Source organism: Penicillium solitum, assembly GCF_028829755.1.
Source record: "Penicillium solitum strain IBT 25940 chromosome Unknown utg000001l_segment0_segment0, whole genome shotgun sequence".
Taxonomy (NCBI): domain Eukaryota; kingdom Fungi; phylum Ascomycota; class Eurotiomycetes; order Eurotiales; family Aspergillaceae; genus Penicillium; species Penicillium solitum.
In genome coordinates, this window is record NW_027072121.1 from 1,549,008 (window position 1) to 1,563,699 (window position 14,692).

Genomic DNA, 14,692 nt, shown 5'->3' on the forward strand with positions numbered 1-14,692 from the left:
TAAATGTTGATCATTAGATGTACCGTATGTATAACACTTCTATTTGTTGCTTTACTGCCAAAGGTTATACACAAAGAGATGTCATGTTCCACCAGGAACACTTGCTAATATTTTACTTGGTAAACCAATTAGAGATATACATGAATGCTTCCATATCACCTGCGGACGCCCTAATCGAAGGTCTCGTCTGCTCTCATGCCCTGCGCCAGCCTCACCTCCATCTGTCTGACTAGTGCCTGTGGGACCTCTTCTTGAGTGGCACGAACAGTGACGCGATACATCTGAAGAAGAGAGTTAGCATGACGAAATGAGTTGGGGTAGTTCTAATGCATACCTTTTTCTCGTAGTTGGGCTCCAGCCGCATCAGACAGCCCGTCTTACCACCCTCGAATTGGTATACGGCGCACCCAACAATGTTTTGAGAGTTTGGATCGACACCATCCAAAATCTTGAATGCAAATCCCTCAACAATCTTCCGAGTGAATCTCTCGTTGACGGTCTTGTTCTTACCCAGCAAGCCAAAGGTCTTCTGGGATTCCAGCGGGCCACCGCCAATCTGGCGCCATCGCTTGAAGAATTCATCGGCTGATAGAGACGAGGATTCCATGTAGCGGTGCATCAGCACAGGCAGCTGGAGTGTGTAGGCCTGGAGAGCACCAGCCAAGTATGAGATACGGATGGTAGGTGCATCCGTGAAGGGGCCATGGGCGGTGCAGAACAGAGTCTGCTGTGTCTGCCCGGCAGCCGGGATTGTTGGTTCGGGCAGGTTCTTTGTGTCGATCTTGAGTTGAGGAGAGGCCGGATTGTCGACGGTGGTGGTCAGAGAGCCAATGGGGTACGTGGACTTGTTCGAGATGTAGAGCTTCACGACACCCATAGGACCGCGGTACTCCGAGCGCAGTCCGACCTGGATCTGTGCGTCTTCGAAAAGCACACCCTCGCGCAGGAAGAACAGTCGGTTGTAGCCGATGTCCCATTCTGGTGTCAGATGAGCGGCACTGGCCATGTTGGGAGCTGGGGCTGATGGACCGCTGAGATCCAGGCCTGCCAAGTCGCCCGATGCACTGGGCGCATTGGACGCGGTTGCCGGGCTGGCTGGAGTACTGCCGGACCCAGTGCGCGTGCCATGAACGATTGTCGTGAAAGTGCGCTTGAGGCCGGTGTTCTGTGCCAAGAGCATTTCCTGCTTGTCCGCATTCGCGTCCTTGCCACCGATAACCCAGGTCTTCTTCTCACTTGCACCGGCCGTCTTCTGGTGTAGCCGAGAAAGTAGGATGGAGGTTCGCTCCGAGAATGGCGGCATCTCATCACAGACTGTTCGCAGCAGATCGTCGGTCGGGAGAGTCGCCAGCGACAGGTACTCAAATGCTCGCTGCTGCAGTTCGGAGTCGGGAGAATGGCTGTACAGGCGGAAGATTTGCAAGAGCTGAGGTTTGATTTCCGGGAACAGATTCACGAACTTGACAAACGACGAGAGGATCATGGCCCGCGCGTTGTCGGAACTGGAGAACATCTTGGCCTGCAGGGCCAGGAATTGCTCAATGGGGCTCGAGCCTGCGTTTTCGGCGATTAGATGGCCGTACTCGCCCAAGACATAGCAACCGATTTTAACCAAGCTTTCGTGGCAATCGGACTTCATATAGCCCAACAGGGTGTGGGCTGCGTAAGCTTGTAGTTCTTCGTTGTTGGTCACGATCTGGATCACTCGTTGCCATACTTCGTCGTTGACATGTTCGCCTGCCAGTGAGAGCAGTTTCAATGTCATGTCGATGTACCACTGTGCATCGGCAGCGTACTTCTCGGTAAGAATGGCGACCTTGAGTACCATTTCCTCTCGAATGGCATAATCGGCAGTCTGCAGGTATCGCAGAAGCTCGTTAACAATGGGACCGGCATTACTTGTATCGCACATGCTGTATAACAGGTCCAATCCTTTGCGACGAACACTAATGTCACGGTCTCGAAGTGAGCCCAGGATGATGTTCTGGTGCTTTTTAATCGGGTCAAGGGTCTCAGCTCGAGCAGCGAAATGGGTCAGCGCATCCAAACCAAGGTATCGAACGTTGGTCTCCCGAGACTGAATGTATTTGCCTAGGCGGGTAGAGATTTGCATCATGAGATTGTGCTCAGAGTCGAGGTGGATAAGGAGGTTGATGGCTTCAAAGAGAATGGCGTTTTGGGCATTGTTCTGCTGGACATTCTTGGGTGTTTCCATTGCAGCTTGCATCATCTGGGAGAGGGATTCTCGAATAATTTCGCGAACATGGCTGTCCTCTGTAGTTGTGTGTGAGAAATTGAGTTATAAGCTGCCACGGCACTACACATACCTGATGGGGGATAGTATTGCAACAGGCGCAAGAACTTAACCTGGATCCATGGACATGGTACGCGGTAATAGAGGTAGTCCGGGGCGATATCATTGTCAACCACAATCCGCTTCAATCGCTGCGCAGCCTTGACATAACAACCTTTGTATTCCTCTGGCAAGTCCTGAGCTAACGCCATGACCAAAGAGGTGACGGAGAGCGTTACTCCCATGTCAGGGTCATCCATGATTGATATGATTCTTTCGGCCCATTCGTTTCGCACGATGCCGGGGTATTTGCGGTACAACCGAAGTAGTGTTAAAGCAGCCTTCTTTTTGACGAAAGCTTTGGAGGTACTGGAAAATGTCAGAATAACCATAAACAAAACAAGGAACGTCCTAAACTCACGGCGAGATGAGCAGCCTGTGAACCTCCGATCCAAGTGCTTCTCCAAGCTCTTTACCACCGACGTTGGCCACGGCGTGTAGGGCCAAGCAGTTATTCAATTCATTATGATCGAGCAGATCCTTCCGAATACTGTTGACAACCAAATGAAGCAACTCATGCTCTTCGTGCAAAAACAACGTGACAGCCAAGTATCCGATCTGCTTCTCAGAGTACTTAGGCGAAGAGATCAAGTTAACAGCCTCGAGGTGGCCGAAGTCCACATCGTAACCCTGAATGTAGACATAGAGCAACTTGCAAACATATTTCTTCTTCTGGTAACCATTAAGATTGCCAGATTTAAACTTCTGCCGAATATTGGCCAGTTCCTTATTCACGCGCTTCTCCTCGAGTTCTCTAGCGCGGGCATTCCGCAAATCAGCAATGAACTGCACAAGTCCTCGCATGGACGACATAGCGACGGTAATAGTGTAGTGTATTTATCGGCGTGTATTTATCGGCCCACCGACGTGAAAAAAAATTGACGACTATGGTATGGCGGGGGTTTCGGTCGAGGTGCGCCCTCGCATGCCACGCGGGATTATCACCTCAGGGGTTTCGCGATCGGACGCACAACGTCACACAACCATGTCCCGGTTATGCTGGTGTGTGAATTATGGGGCATTGGCTATGCAGCGTGTCGGGTGATGGATGTCCGGCCTCGTGGAAGCTCCTTGGAAAACAGGGGGTTGGGTGTGATGTGAGGGAGGTGAATTCTGGGGGAGCTTGTCAGCAGTGGTTGGTTGGTGTGGGCCGGATGTATCCGATTGAACCGCGGCAACATACAGAATAGCGTCCAGTTTAAAGATCCTAGGATAAATAAGCCGAGCAACACGCGAAGTCGAGATGAGTCCATCCCCGTAACTTGTCCGCTCCGTATTTCATTTGGGTCACTTCCGCTGTCGATCAGCCAGGGTTCCGCTGTGGCGGTATGTGGCGGCGGAGGAATACTGATCCGATGTGGCAGTGCAATGGGTAAGTATGAGTTGTAACTAGGTTTATTCATTAGTCTAGACAGAAAACTATCTCTCAACAGACTGATTCCATGGGAGAAAAGAAATACATAGTGAAAACACTCGGGAAAGAGGCTGATTTATAATTCCCTCAACATATTTCCCTTGGTCTGCATCTGCCCTTCCAAACAAGCTTTTGAGGCTCGACACGTTGTACCAAGTCTATTTTAAAAAGTATGTATATTCCCGTTTCAAAACCATCCCAGTCCATTTCGATAGCTTTTAGCACACTGAACCAGCAGCCTACATGTTACTGTCGATTCTTTCTTCGCATTTGGTATTTATATATGTCGTTGAAAATTGGATAGTATTAATGTCTCATTTCATATATCATTCAGTAGTTATTGATAACCCCAAGCAACCTCAACCAGTAAAAATGCCCAAGCCCAAGACGCCACCTCCCCATCAAGGCGGGGATGAAAAATGCAATTATCAAAGCAAAGATATAAGTGAATCAAGACACTTAAGCACGGCCAGTGAAGTCAACCTCGAGGGCGGAATCCACAGCAGCGGCCTTCTCACAAGTGCAAGAAGCTAAAAGTCAAAGTTAGCAGGGAATTCAAAACCACAAATCACTTCTGTAGGAAACTAGAACTTACCCTGAGGACGGCTGCCACAGGCACAGGTCTCACCAGCAATAGTCTGGTTCTCGGTGACGGAGCGCTCACAGGTGCATTGGCCAGCTGGGCGAGAGCCTATTTCGAACATGTTAGTATATTGTTTCTGCCGGATTATCAAAATAGTGGAATTGCATACGGCATGAGCAGCGGGGACCCGAAACAGTGTTCTCGGAAGAAGCCTTGTTGCAGCTGCAGTTCAGGGCGCTCTGCTGGCCACAGGAGCACTTGGCCTGGGCGGCACAGACACAGGAGCCGTCTTGGGTGGTCTTGCAGCAGGTGGTAGTGGGGTGGACCATTTTGGCGGGTTGATTTGATATGACGTCGGTTTTTGAAGGTTGAGAGGTGATGTTGATGAAGGTGAGGGAATTTGTGAGTTTGCAAAATTGAAGGATGGAAGATATAGAAATGAGATTGTTTTGGAGTCAAGATGAGAGTGTCTGAGAAAAAGAAAATAATACACTGCTTCTACAAGTTGTTTTATACTCTTTCTGCATGCGTCAGAGGTGAGTGGTGATTATAAATTGGAGGACTCTGATTGGCTGGGAGAGGTAGTGTCACGTGGTACGTGTTCCCGTTTTGGTGGACGCTGATTGGCCCATTGCGGAGACAAGCAAATACACGCCTCTTGAGTGGCTGGGCGATCTGGCCTGACGGTGGATGTGTTGAGGCAAGAAGATTTTGATTACTTGTCTTGATTCTGATTCGATGGGTAGGATTTGGATGACCTATGTTGGTGGGTAACTTTGTGTTGGGAGGTTTTATAGGGTATGCAAGCAAGGGAACTATTGTTTAGTTGCATCAGGAGCTCTGACCTTAATGAGTCAGATTCTGATGCTAGTATGGAGTATGGGGTACGGAGTAAAGAATCAAATATTGGAATGTTTCCAGTGTCATGAAAGTAGATCAAAGTAGAGAAATGTCAAGGAAAACCTGGTTTATTTGGTTCAAGTGAATTGTGGACTTGATGGTCTGTCTGCTTCTAAACACAGTAGCATCTCTATACCATTTTAACCTTTCACCCCGAGGCTATGCAGCTAGATTAGAAACAATTAACATTAGACAAATAGTCTCGCAGACAATGATCGCTAGATTCCAGACCAGACCAAAAGAAACGCGACGAAAATGGGAACAACAGGATATGAAATCAAAAAAAGATGCAGACAAGTAAAATATTTTAGAGAGTTGATAACACAGGACACAGAAGAAAACGAAAACGAAAACAAACCCCAAAAAACCAGAAATGATGAACGCTATGAGAATGATTAATGATTATACTCGCTGATGTAGATCGCGGATCCTTGGTTAACCCAGCTAACCAGAAGCTGGAGGGAGATGGATGGAGATGAAGGAGACGTGGAAAGCAAAACGAGGATGTCGTATAGCAGACAAGTGGCAGCCGATGTTTCTTTTATAGAGCCCACTGTCTTGCTCCCCTCACTGCTGAATATAATTGGGGTAGTTGTATGATGGCTCCGAAATTGGGAGACTCAGAGTCGAGGTGTTCGCTTGTGTGTAGGGGATTGGTGTGCCCATTGGGCCTGCGGTGGAATCGTAGGAATAGGGCCGATAGTCTTGTGCGGCCGTGACTGGCAGGTTCTGCATGGTGGCCATGGGTCGGCCTTGGGTTGGTAATTGAGAGCCCATTCCAAGAGTGTAATTTTGTTGTTGCGGGCCTGTATGAAACAACCATGTTAAAAAATCGGTTGGAGAATTTCGACAGAAGAAGAAAGGAGAGAACACTAACCCAGATTGTTCATGTCATAGGTAATGTGAGAAGTTTGAGTGTCTGTCGGCGACACTGAGCCCTCGAACGAGGGCTGTTGGTCATAGGGTCCCATACCTGGATGACGAGGCATACCGTATTCCATGGGTCGTCTCATATATGGTAGACCTGGCTGATTTGGCTGCCCCGCGAAGCGATTATGCATGGGATACCCCGCATATGGCGACGGATGGGCCGATGCATCGGACAAGCTACTTGACCTGGTGACTGGGTAATCGTTGCGGATGGTTCTATGTAAATCGGACATGGAAGCAGACGCGGCAGGACGGAACATCACGTTCGACTGAGACATGCTTTCATTTCGTCCTCCGGTCGAGGACATGTAGGTTCCTGCTGTCGATGCGGAGCTGAGAGGTGAGACGAGATATTCGTCTTCATTTGGTCGGGCGTAGCAATCGGTACGCAGTGTTCTTAAAGCCCCGAAATCTGGATTTGGAACGCCGTAGCCTTGTGGAGATGGCACTGGCGTGACACCTGATTGTTTCCCCTCAAAGGGTGTGCGGAGAACTTTTGTGGTATCGAAATCGTCAGGAAGGGCCCGAGATTTGAGCATTCTCTCTCGATCATTCGTAGTGAGACGCTTGAGCTTTGCTCGTCTGACAGTACATCCACGTTAGCCAAGGACAGACGATTCAACTGGTTAAAACACCCTACCTATTTTGGAACCAGACCTGCACTTGACGCGGGGTCAACCCAGGGATTTCCCTCGACAGACGTTCTCGATGAGCCGCATCGGGATGTGCCTGGCGAGTGAACTCGCTCATCAGAAAGCGGGTTTGGTTATGTGTTAGGCTATACTTCTGTCAGCAACAATGCGCTGTACTGCGAAGACAATTTTCCGTACCGAAAACGCTTCATCTTCTTCTTCTCCATCGAAGGCGATCTATTATCATCGCTGCCCATCATATCCTTATCGTCATCGGGACTGATTGTCGATTCTCTCTCGTGGTCGTCTCTCGGGTCATGCGGGCCCGAAAACGAGGAACCCGTCTCTTCAGGATGATCCCCGTGCCCGACCAGGGGCTGAACAGTCGAAAAGCCCCGCTGATTCAGACTCGGAATCTCCAACTTAACACGTGGAAGCATATCTTGTTTCGCCGCCTCCAGTCGGTGGTTGACCGTGTCCCGTGAAACATCTCTCTCCAAATACGGCGCTGAACCCATGCTGACAGGCTGTGCCACCGGGTTATTCAAGGCGTTCTCAGCCTTATAACCAGCCGGCTGCATCTCCACTGGACGGGCAGGAACGTGCACAGGAATAGGAACGCCAGGCTCCTCTTTCTTCTGCACAGATAACCGTGGTGAGATAGTCCTAGGCCCTAAGGAGAGTCTCTCGCTATTTCGGGCTGATAGGTGAGATGAAACTGTAGATAGGGGCGAAGGCACTGGCGAAGATAACGAAGGCAACCAAAGGCAAGGGCCGCCGACTGACATGGTAAGGGTCTGGTTTGGGTATGTGTGTGTATATATGTGTGTGTAGCCCTTACCCACGATAGTATAAAACCAAAGACAAGATTCTCTTTTGAAAAGGGAAAAGAAGTAGAGTCAAGACTTTTCGTCAACAGAAACAATAGGAGAAATCCTAGCCCAAAAAGGAAACGGTCGAATCCCCCCGATATGAGACGTTGGTGGGTCTGATCGAAGCGCCGTTTAAAAAAAAAAAAGGGTCAGGGTTTCTTCTGCAATTTAAAGTAAAGGGTGAAGGTGTTGTGTTCCAGAATTTAGAGAAAATAAGAAAGGGGATTAAGGGCGCCAAAAGGCATGTCAGGTGAAAAAGAACCGGTGTGTCTTCCAGAAGAGGAGAAAAGAGGGAAAAAACAAGACCTAAACGAGGATAAGACGTCAAGCGGGACAACCTGTCTCCAGCCTTTATTCTTTTTTTTTCCCTTTCTTTTTTTCTCCTTCTGGATCTTAGATCGGGTCCGATTGATTCTGATGATCGTTACGCAGCTGGGCAGTAGCTATAAGATGTTGAGAAAGAAGCATCCACCAAAAGTGAAAATGTGGTACCTGGGACACAGAATGCCGCTAGACTAGGATCGACCGGAGATATCCTGTGAGGCAAATAGGTGTTAATAGCCAAGCGAGGCAACAGTGGGCATACAGGGATATTAAAGGGAATGGCCCCAGGGTCCACCACTTTAGCCACCCGATAAATCCCATGTATACAACTGGGCATATAATACTTCGTGCTCCATAAGTATCCTTCTTTACCTTCTAAGCCTACATCGATGAGAATATTCAAGTCCCAAAAAGAACAACCAAGATAGAATGAATACAGGCAGTTCAATTCAATTCATTCTCAGAGGGTGGGCCTGAGGGGGTGAGACTTAATGTTGTACATATATGGAGTACAATGTAGAAAGTCCAACAGATCACAGACTCAGTCCACAGATCAGCACTCAGATCTAGTTACCTGGATGAAGATCCTATACCAAACGGTCCATAGCGGCAGCCGTTAACCTCGTTGGTAAAACATCAGGTTACAGATGGTATAGATGGTATGGGACGATACGGGTGACTAGTATCAGAATCAGAAACTAAAAGGATCGGCTCGGAGAATAAACTCGCCTCCGATCCAATGCCCATATCCGGCCTAAGCCCTTTTACCCGCAAGGCGTCCCTGGATACGATGTGACAGGTACGCAAAGAATACGGGGTAAGAGAATAGCTAGAAACTCTGCCGTACACAAAACGATCGAGACTCTACCAGAGACTCTCCCATAACGAATGTTCAAGGGGCATGGATCCTTGGGAAATGTGGGAATCGTATGGTCTGTCTAAGCTGAAAGGCTAGGAACCACCACGTCAAGTCGGCTCAAGCTTGGACGATAAAGGGGATAAGATATATGGGTCCTGTGGGACCCGAGAGCCCAGGAAGAAAGAAAAGAAGAGATAAAGGGGAGAGACAATGCCCCTACTTGTATGTCTTTTCTTTTTTGTTCTCGATATATATCGAAGGGATCGAAGGAAATAGAATTATAATGGAATCTCGGACCTGTATACGGAGTACGGAGTACGGAGTATGGAGTAGACAGTGAAAAAGAAAAAAGAAAAAAGAAAGAAAACGAGCACCGTTACAGATGTGAGACCGGGACGCGCATACCAGGCCATGTGGAAAGGACCGGTCGGCTGTGTTAGTGGCGTGCTGGTGGGATCCATAAGCGGAACCCTACGCCGGACCCTCAGGGCTATCTAAGGGAGCCACTCAGCGGGCTGCCCGCCACATCTCCGATGGATGCTTCGGAAAGAAGCGAAGGCGATTGACATGGATGGAAAAGGGGGGTGGTTGGGAATATTAGAAAAATTGAGAGAATAGATTAAAAGACAATATATATTATGTATATTATATATATATAAAATTCAATCAGGAGCGCTCAACTAATATAGAGAACTATATTAATGATATTTGAAACTTCAGCTAATGGGTCCAGTTTTACCGGAGCGATATAGTCTTTGTAGAGCCTCGTCCGAAGGAAAATTCGATAGTTCCATTGATTAAGAACTGCGGTTAGCTTGTTCAGGAAAGACCACCAAGCGAGCCTTGCGCAACGAAAATCATGGAATTAGCAAAGGGGCTATTTAGCGAGACTATACTCCGTACGGAGGTACGAAGTACCATGGCTCGGTAGTTGTTGGAGAGACAGCTCCCCTGGAAATCTCCACAAATGATATGAAACAATTCAAGTCGCAGGTGAAATGAGACCTTGATATGGTGCAAATAAATATTCCGTGATATTTTCCGTGAGATCCATGTGGGTCAATAAGATCAATAAGGGCTGACGAAGAGTATCGGGTATATCGGATATTGGGGATAGGATTAATAGGGTAATAGGGTAATATGTACAGAGTAGGGACCTTGAGATACCTAGAGGTGTAGCTATCAGTTTTTCTTTCTTTCCCTCCCCTTTCCCATGAATAGAATTAATATCTACAGCATACAATATACATGGCAGACATACATATCGGCCAAGTAAACCAAGTAAACCAAGTACAAAGCCGCTTATTCTCCAAGGTGGAGTTCAGAGGAGAAAACTCGGAGCCGTTGGATTTCGATCCCACGGAATGACGATCGTTAGGTCTTTTTTATTTTTTATTTATTATTTATTTTCTGTTCAGGGTCTTAAGACGAAACAGTACGGAGTAAATAACATAAAATAAAATTAAAAAGGATCAGGATCACACCGTTGCAACGTATGATGTCCTTGTAATCTCCCTTCTGGAACGTGCTGTGCGGGGAAAAACTAGATCGAGTACACCATACATAGTAGACATTATTTACTTTCTCTCTTTTTGTACCTATACACATATATACAGTAGTAATCAAGCCAAGTACAAGTATTATATACACAAAATACTGTACTTATTCCCATCGGATTTTACATTAAGCGGGTGACGCAAGCCGATCTCTTGGCGTGATGGAGAGGATGGAGAGGATAGAGGAGATCCTTTCCCCTTGATTAAAAAAATTATTAATCTAATCTAATAAGTTCAAGTATAATATGCCGTGCAGTATGGATATAAAGTACGTAGAGAATAAAGCCTGTTTGAAAACCATTATACTTTGTACCTGTACTATACTAATTAACTAACGGAGTACACGTATGTTGTAGTTAGTATACATGTATAGGTCCCGATCTAGAAGGTTGAATATTGCCTTTTGCCTAAAAAGAACTACAGTGGATCATAGATTAAAAAAAAAATAAAAAGAAGAAAAAAAAATAAACACGGATTTGATCTCAGACATAGTCGGTCCATCCATACTCCGTCCTCCGTGGATGGAGTATACAAAGTAGAGAGGAATCAATAATGTCAAAGTTAGTCCACATGGCCAGTGCATTCAGATCGGACCACATGGCCACCGTTATACTCCGTACTCTTGTACTCTTACACCTCCTTCCAAGGTTCTATTTCTTGGTCCACTGGTGGAGATCTAACTCGACGCTTGTGTCGATAGTGGTTCAGACTGTTTTCCCATGTGGCTTTTACACTTTTGATTTATTGTGTCTAGTGTACGGAGCAGTGGACACTAGGATAGTCTAGGAGAGTGCACCGAGCCCCAGACGAACAGTGCACGATTTTCCTGGCTTCGCTTGCTCTTCTCGAACCCTATTTTGTTATATTGTACTATATAATCGTCACGAACTACTCCGTCCTCTGTACTCCGTATATGGACACTAAAGGATTCTTCCAGGAGGAGCTGACGAAAAAAGGGGGCCAAACTAAGTGGACAAGAAAAAAAAAAGTGCCCACTTCTGCAATTAATGGGTCAATTGGAGGGGTTTTTTTTTCTCTCGTGTTTCTCGTGTATAATGTACTCCTGGAGAAGCTTACTCCATATTCTCTCCTTTTTTTTTGATTATTTGGTTCCGATGAAGTCGCTTACATGTAGATAATGTTACTGCCTACTAATCAGAAACCACTTAATCTTATTTCGTACTCCGTACTTAGTTTCTCATTGATACAAAAAAAAAAAATCGGTAAAGTGAAACATGGCTGGGACGCCAACGCCACTGGTGAGAAATTAGTTCTGGAGAACGCAGAACGTGATTATTTCTTTTTCTACTTTAGCTACTTCATGCAGGAACCATTTCAAGTGTTTTGTATTAGAGTTGCCGATCAGCTAAAGCATTGTAGTCTCCACGTTGGCTAATTGATTGAGGTCTCCAGGGCGTTAGTCAATCCATTGCCCCGGGTATGAACTTTCATCGCTTCAGCTGGTGACCCGCTTCCCGCAAAATCCTGGATTTGGTTCAGGAGTGCCCGCAATCGGCTAGTCGGCCCCAATTGCTGTGTGTTTGAGTTCCGGCTTAAGCGACATCCTTGTCCGATTCCGCTCCGATGAAGCTGAACCGATGGCGACCCTGAAGAGGGGAGTTCTTGAAAAAAAAAGGAAAAAAAAAAGAAAGAAAGGCTCGTGAAATGAACCCCAATTAGGCCAGGTACAGGTTTGACTCTGCTAGTAACGAAGATCCAGGACGCACTGTGATATTCGTATTCGAAAAAAAAACCAAGTGCAGAATCGTCCCAGCAGATGTGTCGCAGATAATGCAGGTGCACGGACGTGGTAATCTCGCTCTCAGATCACGGCATCAACGGCGCTGTGATATTGATGCAGGAAACCCTGCAAGTTGCCTGGATAATCTGGATGTGGTTGGCCGCGGCGTGACTGCGCCAGACGGTGCCCATTGGGGGATTTTCTCCGGACAAAAGGGGGCCAAAGCCATGGAGTATCCAACAGAATATCTTCAAGCCACAATCTGGCTTTACGTGGCAGAGTCCTCTTTAGAGGCGCTAGCGGCGGCAAGGGCCTCTTCCTTGTTGTCATCCGTGCTTGGGTCTTGTTCTTCACTGATGACGTCTTTGTTTGCGACTTGCATTTCCTGCTCATCTGTGCCTTGGGGCAGACCCTGAAGGTCCTGAGCACCCTCAGATTGGCCAGCTTTCTCGACTTTGCCCTCAATAGGCTCTTCGGACTTAGCAGCCTCGCTCGATTCAGTGGGCTCTTTGTCCTCGGGCTCTTTGGTTTCAACAGGCGAACCCTGAGCTCCATCGAGGGACTGGGAAATATCCTTGGTATCCCCAGAGGAAGTGAGCTCATTGGTATCCTCAGTCGCTGTAGCACTCTCGAACAATACCTGTAGGTTGTTGCCCTCCCCAATTTTGTCGAATGCAGCGAGCTTTCCTTTCGCGGCAAGACGTAAGATTCGCCAGGACTTGCTGGCTTTAGCGCTTTCAGCAATCGCCTTATCCTCGTCGGTCATCGCCATATCGATGTCCATTTCATCATCCATGATGCCCTTCAGGAACGAATCCGCAGAAGGAACGCTGTATCGGTCGGATTCCTTGAGACGCTCGATATTGGCCAGCGCCTCGGTATCGGCAAGGAACTTCAAATCGAGAGAGCCCATCGGGGACGGACGAAGGCGTTTGTTGGCATACGCTTTGGTGGCATGCTCGCGGGAAGTGATGTACTCCGCCGCCGAGATGGCCGGTCGTTCAATCAATGGACAGCCTTCGGCTTTCCACCGCACCCAGTTCTTGTCTCGAGATAAGACCGTGTCCACCATGCGATAGTAGAACTTGCCGCCGGGTCCTTGTTGCAGATATCCCTCGATGCTTTTTCGCATGCCGGTCGCCCACTTGGTATCCTCCTCGTTCAAAGTGAAACCGTAGAGAACGGACTTGTTCGTCGTATTGGCCAGGCGTGATTTGGACTTTGAAGTGAGAGAAAGTACAAAATCGAGGAGAATAAGAGCCTGGACAAGAACATGTCGTCGGAAGGCAGTATCGCTGATCTCGAGATCGAACAGATCCCGGCTGGTCAAGTACTTCGGATTGAAGCTGGTGGCGACTTCATTACCGTCTGCGATGCGCTTGCGCTTGTTCGACTTGCGAGCATCTTCTGAGGCTCGGGCAGAGCTCTCGTTTTCCATCTCAGTGTTGATGTTCTTGAATGCAGCAAGCGTAGCTTCCATCCCGGTCTTGAATGATGTAAACCGTTCAGCGTCGAACATCTTGCTCGGTGCGGAGAAATAGGCCTGAAGGCTCCAGAAGAGCGGATAGAGCGCGTTCAAGTCGACTTCGTCTGATTTCTTCTCATCACCAGTAGAAACAACAACCCTGGGCAATTTCGAGCTCTCAGCCTGGCCCGCCGCTGCCTCTCCGGGCGCCGTGGGTTCAGCCCCTTCAGTCATTGTTGTATCCTCCTTTTGCTCGGTAGACTCCTTCGCAATTTCGTCAAAGGTTGTAACATTCTCAGAGTGGAACTCGCCGCGAAGGTTAACCGAACTCTTGTCCCCAAGTGGGAAACTCTGGAAGAGATAGATAAACACCCGACCACAAAACACTGTATCTTCTGCGCGCGAGAGCCGGCGAAGAAGTTCGTTGCATGATCGTAGAATAACTAAGCTTTTCTGCTTGAAGTGTTTCTTTTGCGGGGTCAGCTTTGCGACAGATTCAGTAGATGAGGGACCATGCTAACCTTGGTGTTCCTCTCCCTTCGGGATTCCAAGTAGTCGAACACCTTGCGACAGCCATCAATGGTTTGGCTATCCAAGAGCTCTTCAATGAGCCAGAAAATAAGGCCGGGTTCGCATTGTTCTGGTGGTTGTTAGAGCCGTATGGAGTGCGGGCGGAGTGCGGAGACTGACCATTATCAGAAAAGATGGAGACGATGTCAAGGAGGTTCCAGATTTGAATGAAAGCAGGGTCATCGATGGAAGTTGAGGCCTAAGACGAACTGTTAATAATGCCTTGGGGACTCGAGGGTTGTGCAGGTCGTACCAAAACGCGATAAAACTTCTCGCGAAACGCGATTTCCACGGCCGCAATCTTAGTCTGTGGACTTAAGTGCTTTGTAGCATTGTCATCCTCAGACGGAACTTGCCATATCGACTCGCCCAGGTGTGTTTCGGCCAAAGGGGGCTCGATCTGCTTGTCAGGCTTCACCTGCGCGGCGCGATCCAGGAGATTGTCCACTAGTCTCTTGTAGACCTGGACACCGGCAATGTCCTCGTTCGCCAT

General features: G+C 47.9%; 4 protein-coding genes across 4 annotated transcripts; all 4 read right to left on the bottom strand.

Moving 5' to 3' along the window:
• Nucleotides 1-84: 84 nt before the first annotated feature.
• Nucleotides 85-3,601, bottom strand: N7455_000631 (AP-2 complex subunit alpha). Its single transcript, XM_040958047.2, has 5 exons — nt 3,537-3,601; nt 2,715-3,466; nt 2,328-2,662; nt 335-2,274; nt 85-281 (listed from the first exon to the last, which is right to left on the bottom strand). Exons 2-5 carry the CDS (start codon nt 3,164-3,166, stop codon nt 171-173), a joined length of 2,838 nt encoding a protein of 945 aa, XP_040811485.2. The 5' UTR covers nt 3,167-3,466; nt 3,537-3,601; the 3' UTR covers nt 85-170.
• Nucleotides 3,602-4,063: 462 nt separating this feature from the next.
• On the bottom strand, nt 4,064-4,679 carry N7455_000632 (putative copper resistance protein Crd2; the record flags this gene model as incomplete). Its single annotated transcript, XM_040958106.2, has 3 exons — nt 4,064-4,297; nt 4,363-4,458; nt 4,520-4,679. 3 exons carry the CDS (start codon nt 4,677-4,679, stop codon nt 4,227-4,229), a joined length of 327 nt encoding a protein of 108 aa, XP_040811478.1. The 3' UTR covers nt 4,064-4,226.
• Nucleotides 4,680-5,817: 1,138 nt separating this feature from the next.
• N7455_000633 (homeobox domain-containing protein) lies at nt 5,818-7,600 on the bottom strand (the record flags this gene model as incomplete). The annotated part of the gene is made up of 4 exons (XM_040957991.2): nt 5,818-6,056; nt 6,128-6,762; nt 6,821-6,958; nt 7,011-7,600. 4 exons carry the CDS (start codon nt 7,598-7,600, stop codon nt 5,818-5,820), a joined length of 1,602 nt encoding a protein of 533 aa, XP_040811448.2.
• A 4,832-nt stretch (nt 7,601-12,432) lies between these two features.
• Nucleotides 12,433-14,692, bottom strand: N7455_000634 (THO complex subunit THO1/HPR1; the record flags this gene model as incomplete). Its single annotated transcript, XM_040957985.2, has 4 exons — nt 12,433-14,097; nt 14,151-14,269; nt 14,320-14,398; nt 14,453-14,692. 4 exons carry the CDS (start codon nt 14,690-14,692, stop codon nt 12,433-12,435), a joined length of 2,103 nt encoding a protein of 700 aa, XP_040811441.2.

What these genes read in the sequence shown, in the direction of transcription:
- N7455_000631 (XM_040958047.2), bottom strand. Translation starts at nt 3,166, where the DNA reads ATGTCGTCCATGCGAGGACTTGTGCAGTTCATTGCTGATTTGCGGAAT. An exon ending in GCAATACTATCCCCCATCAG is followed by an intron (nt 2,275 to 2,327) that starts GTATGTGTAGTG and finishes ACACAACTACAG; the next exon opens with AGGACAGCCATGTTCGCGAA. An exon ending in AGCCCAACTACGAGAAAAAG is followed by an intron (nt 282 to 334) that starts GTATGCATTAGA and finishes TCTCTTCTTCAG; the next exon opens with ATGTATCGCGTCACTGTTCG.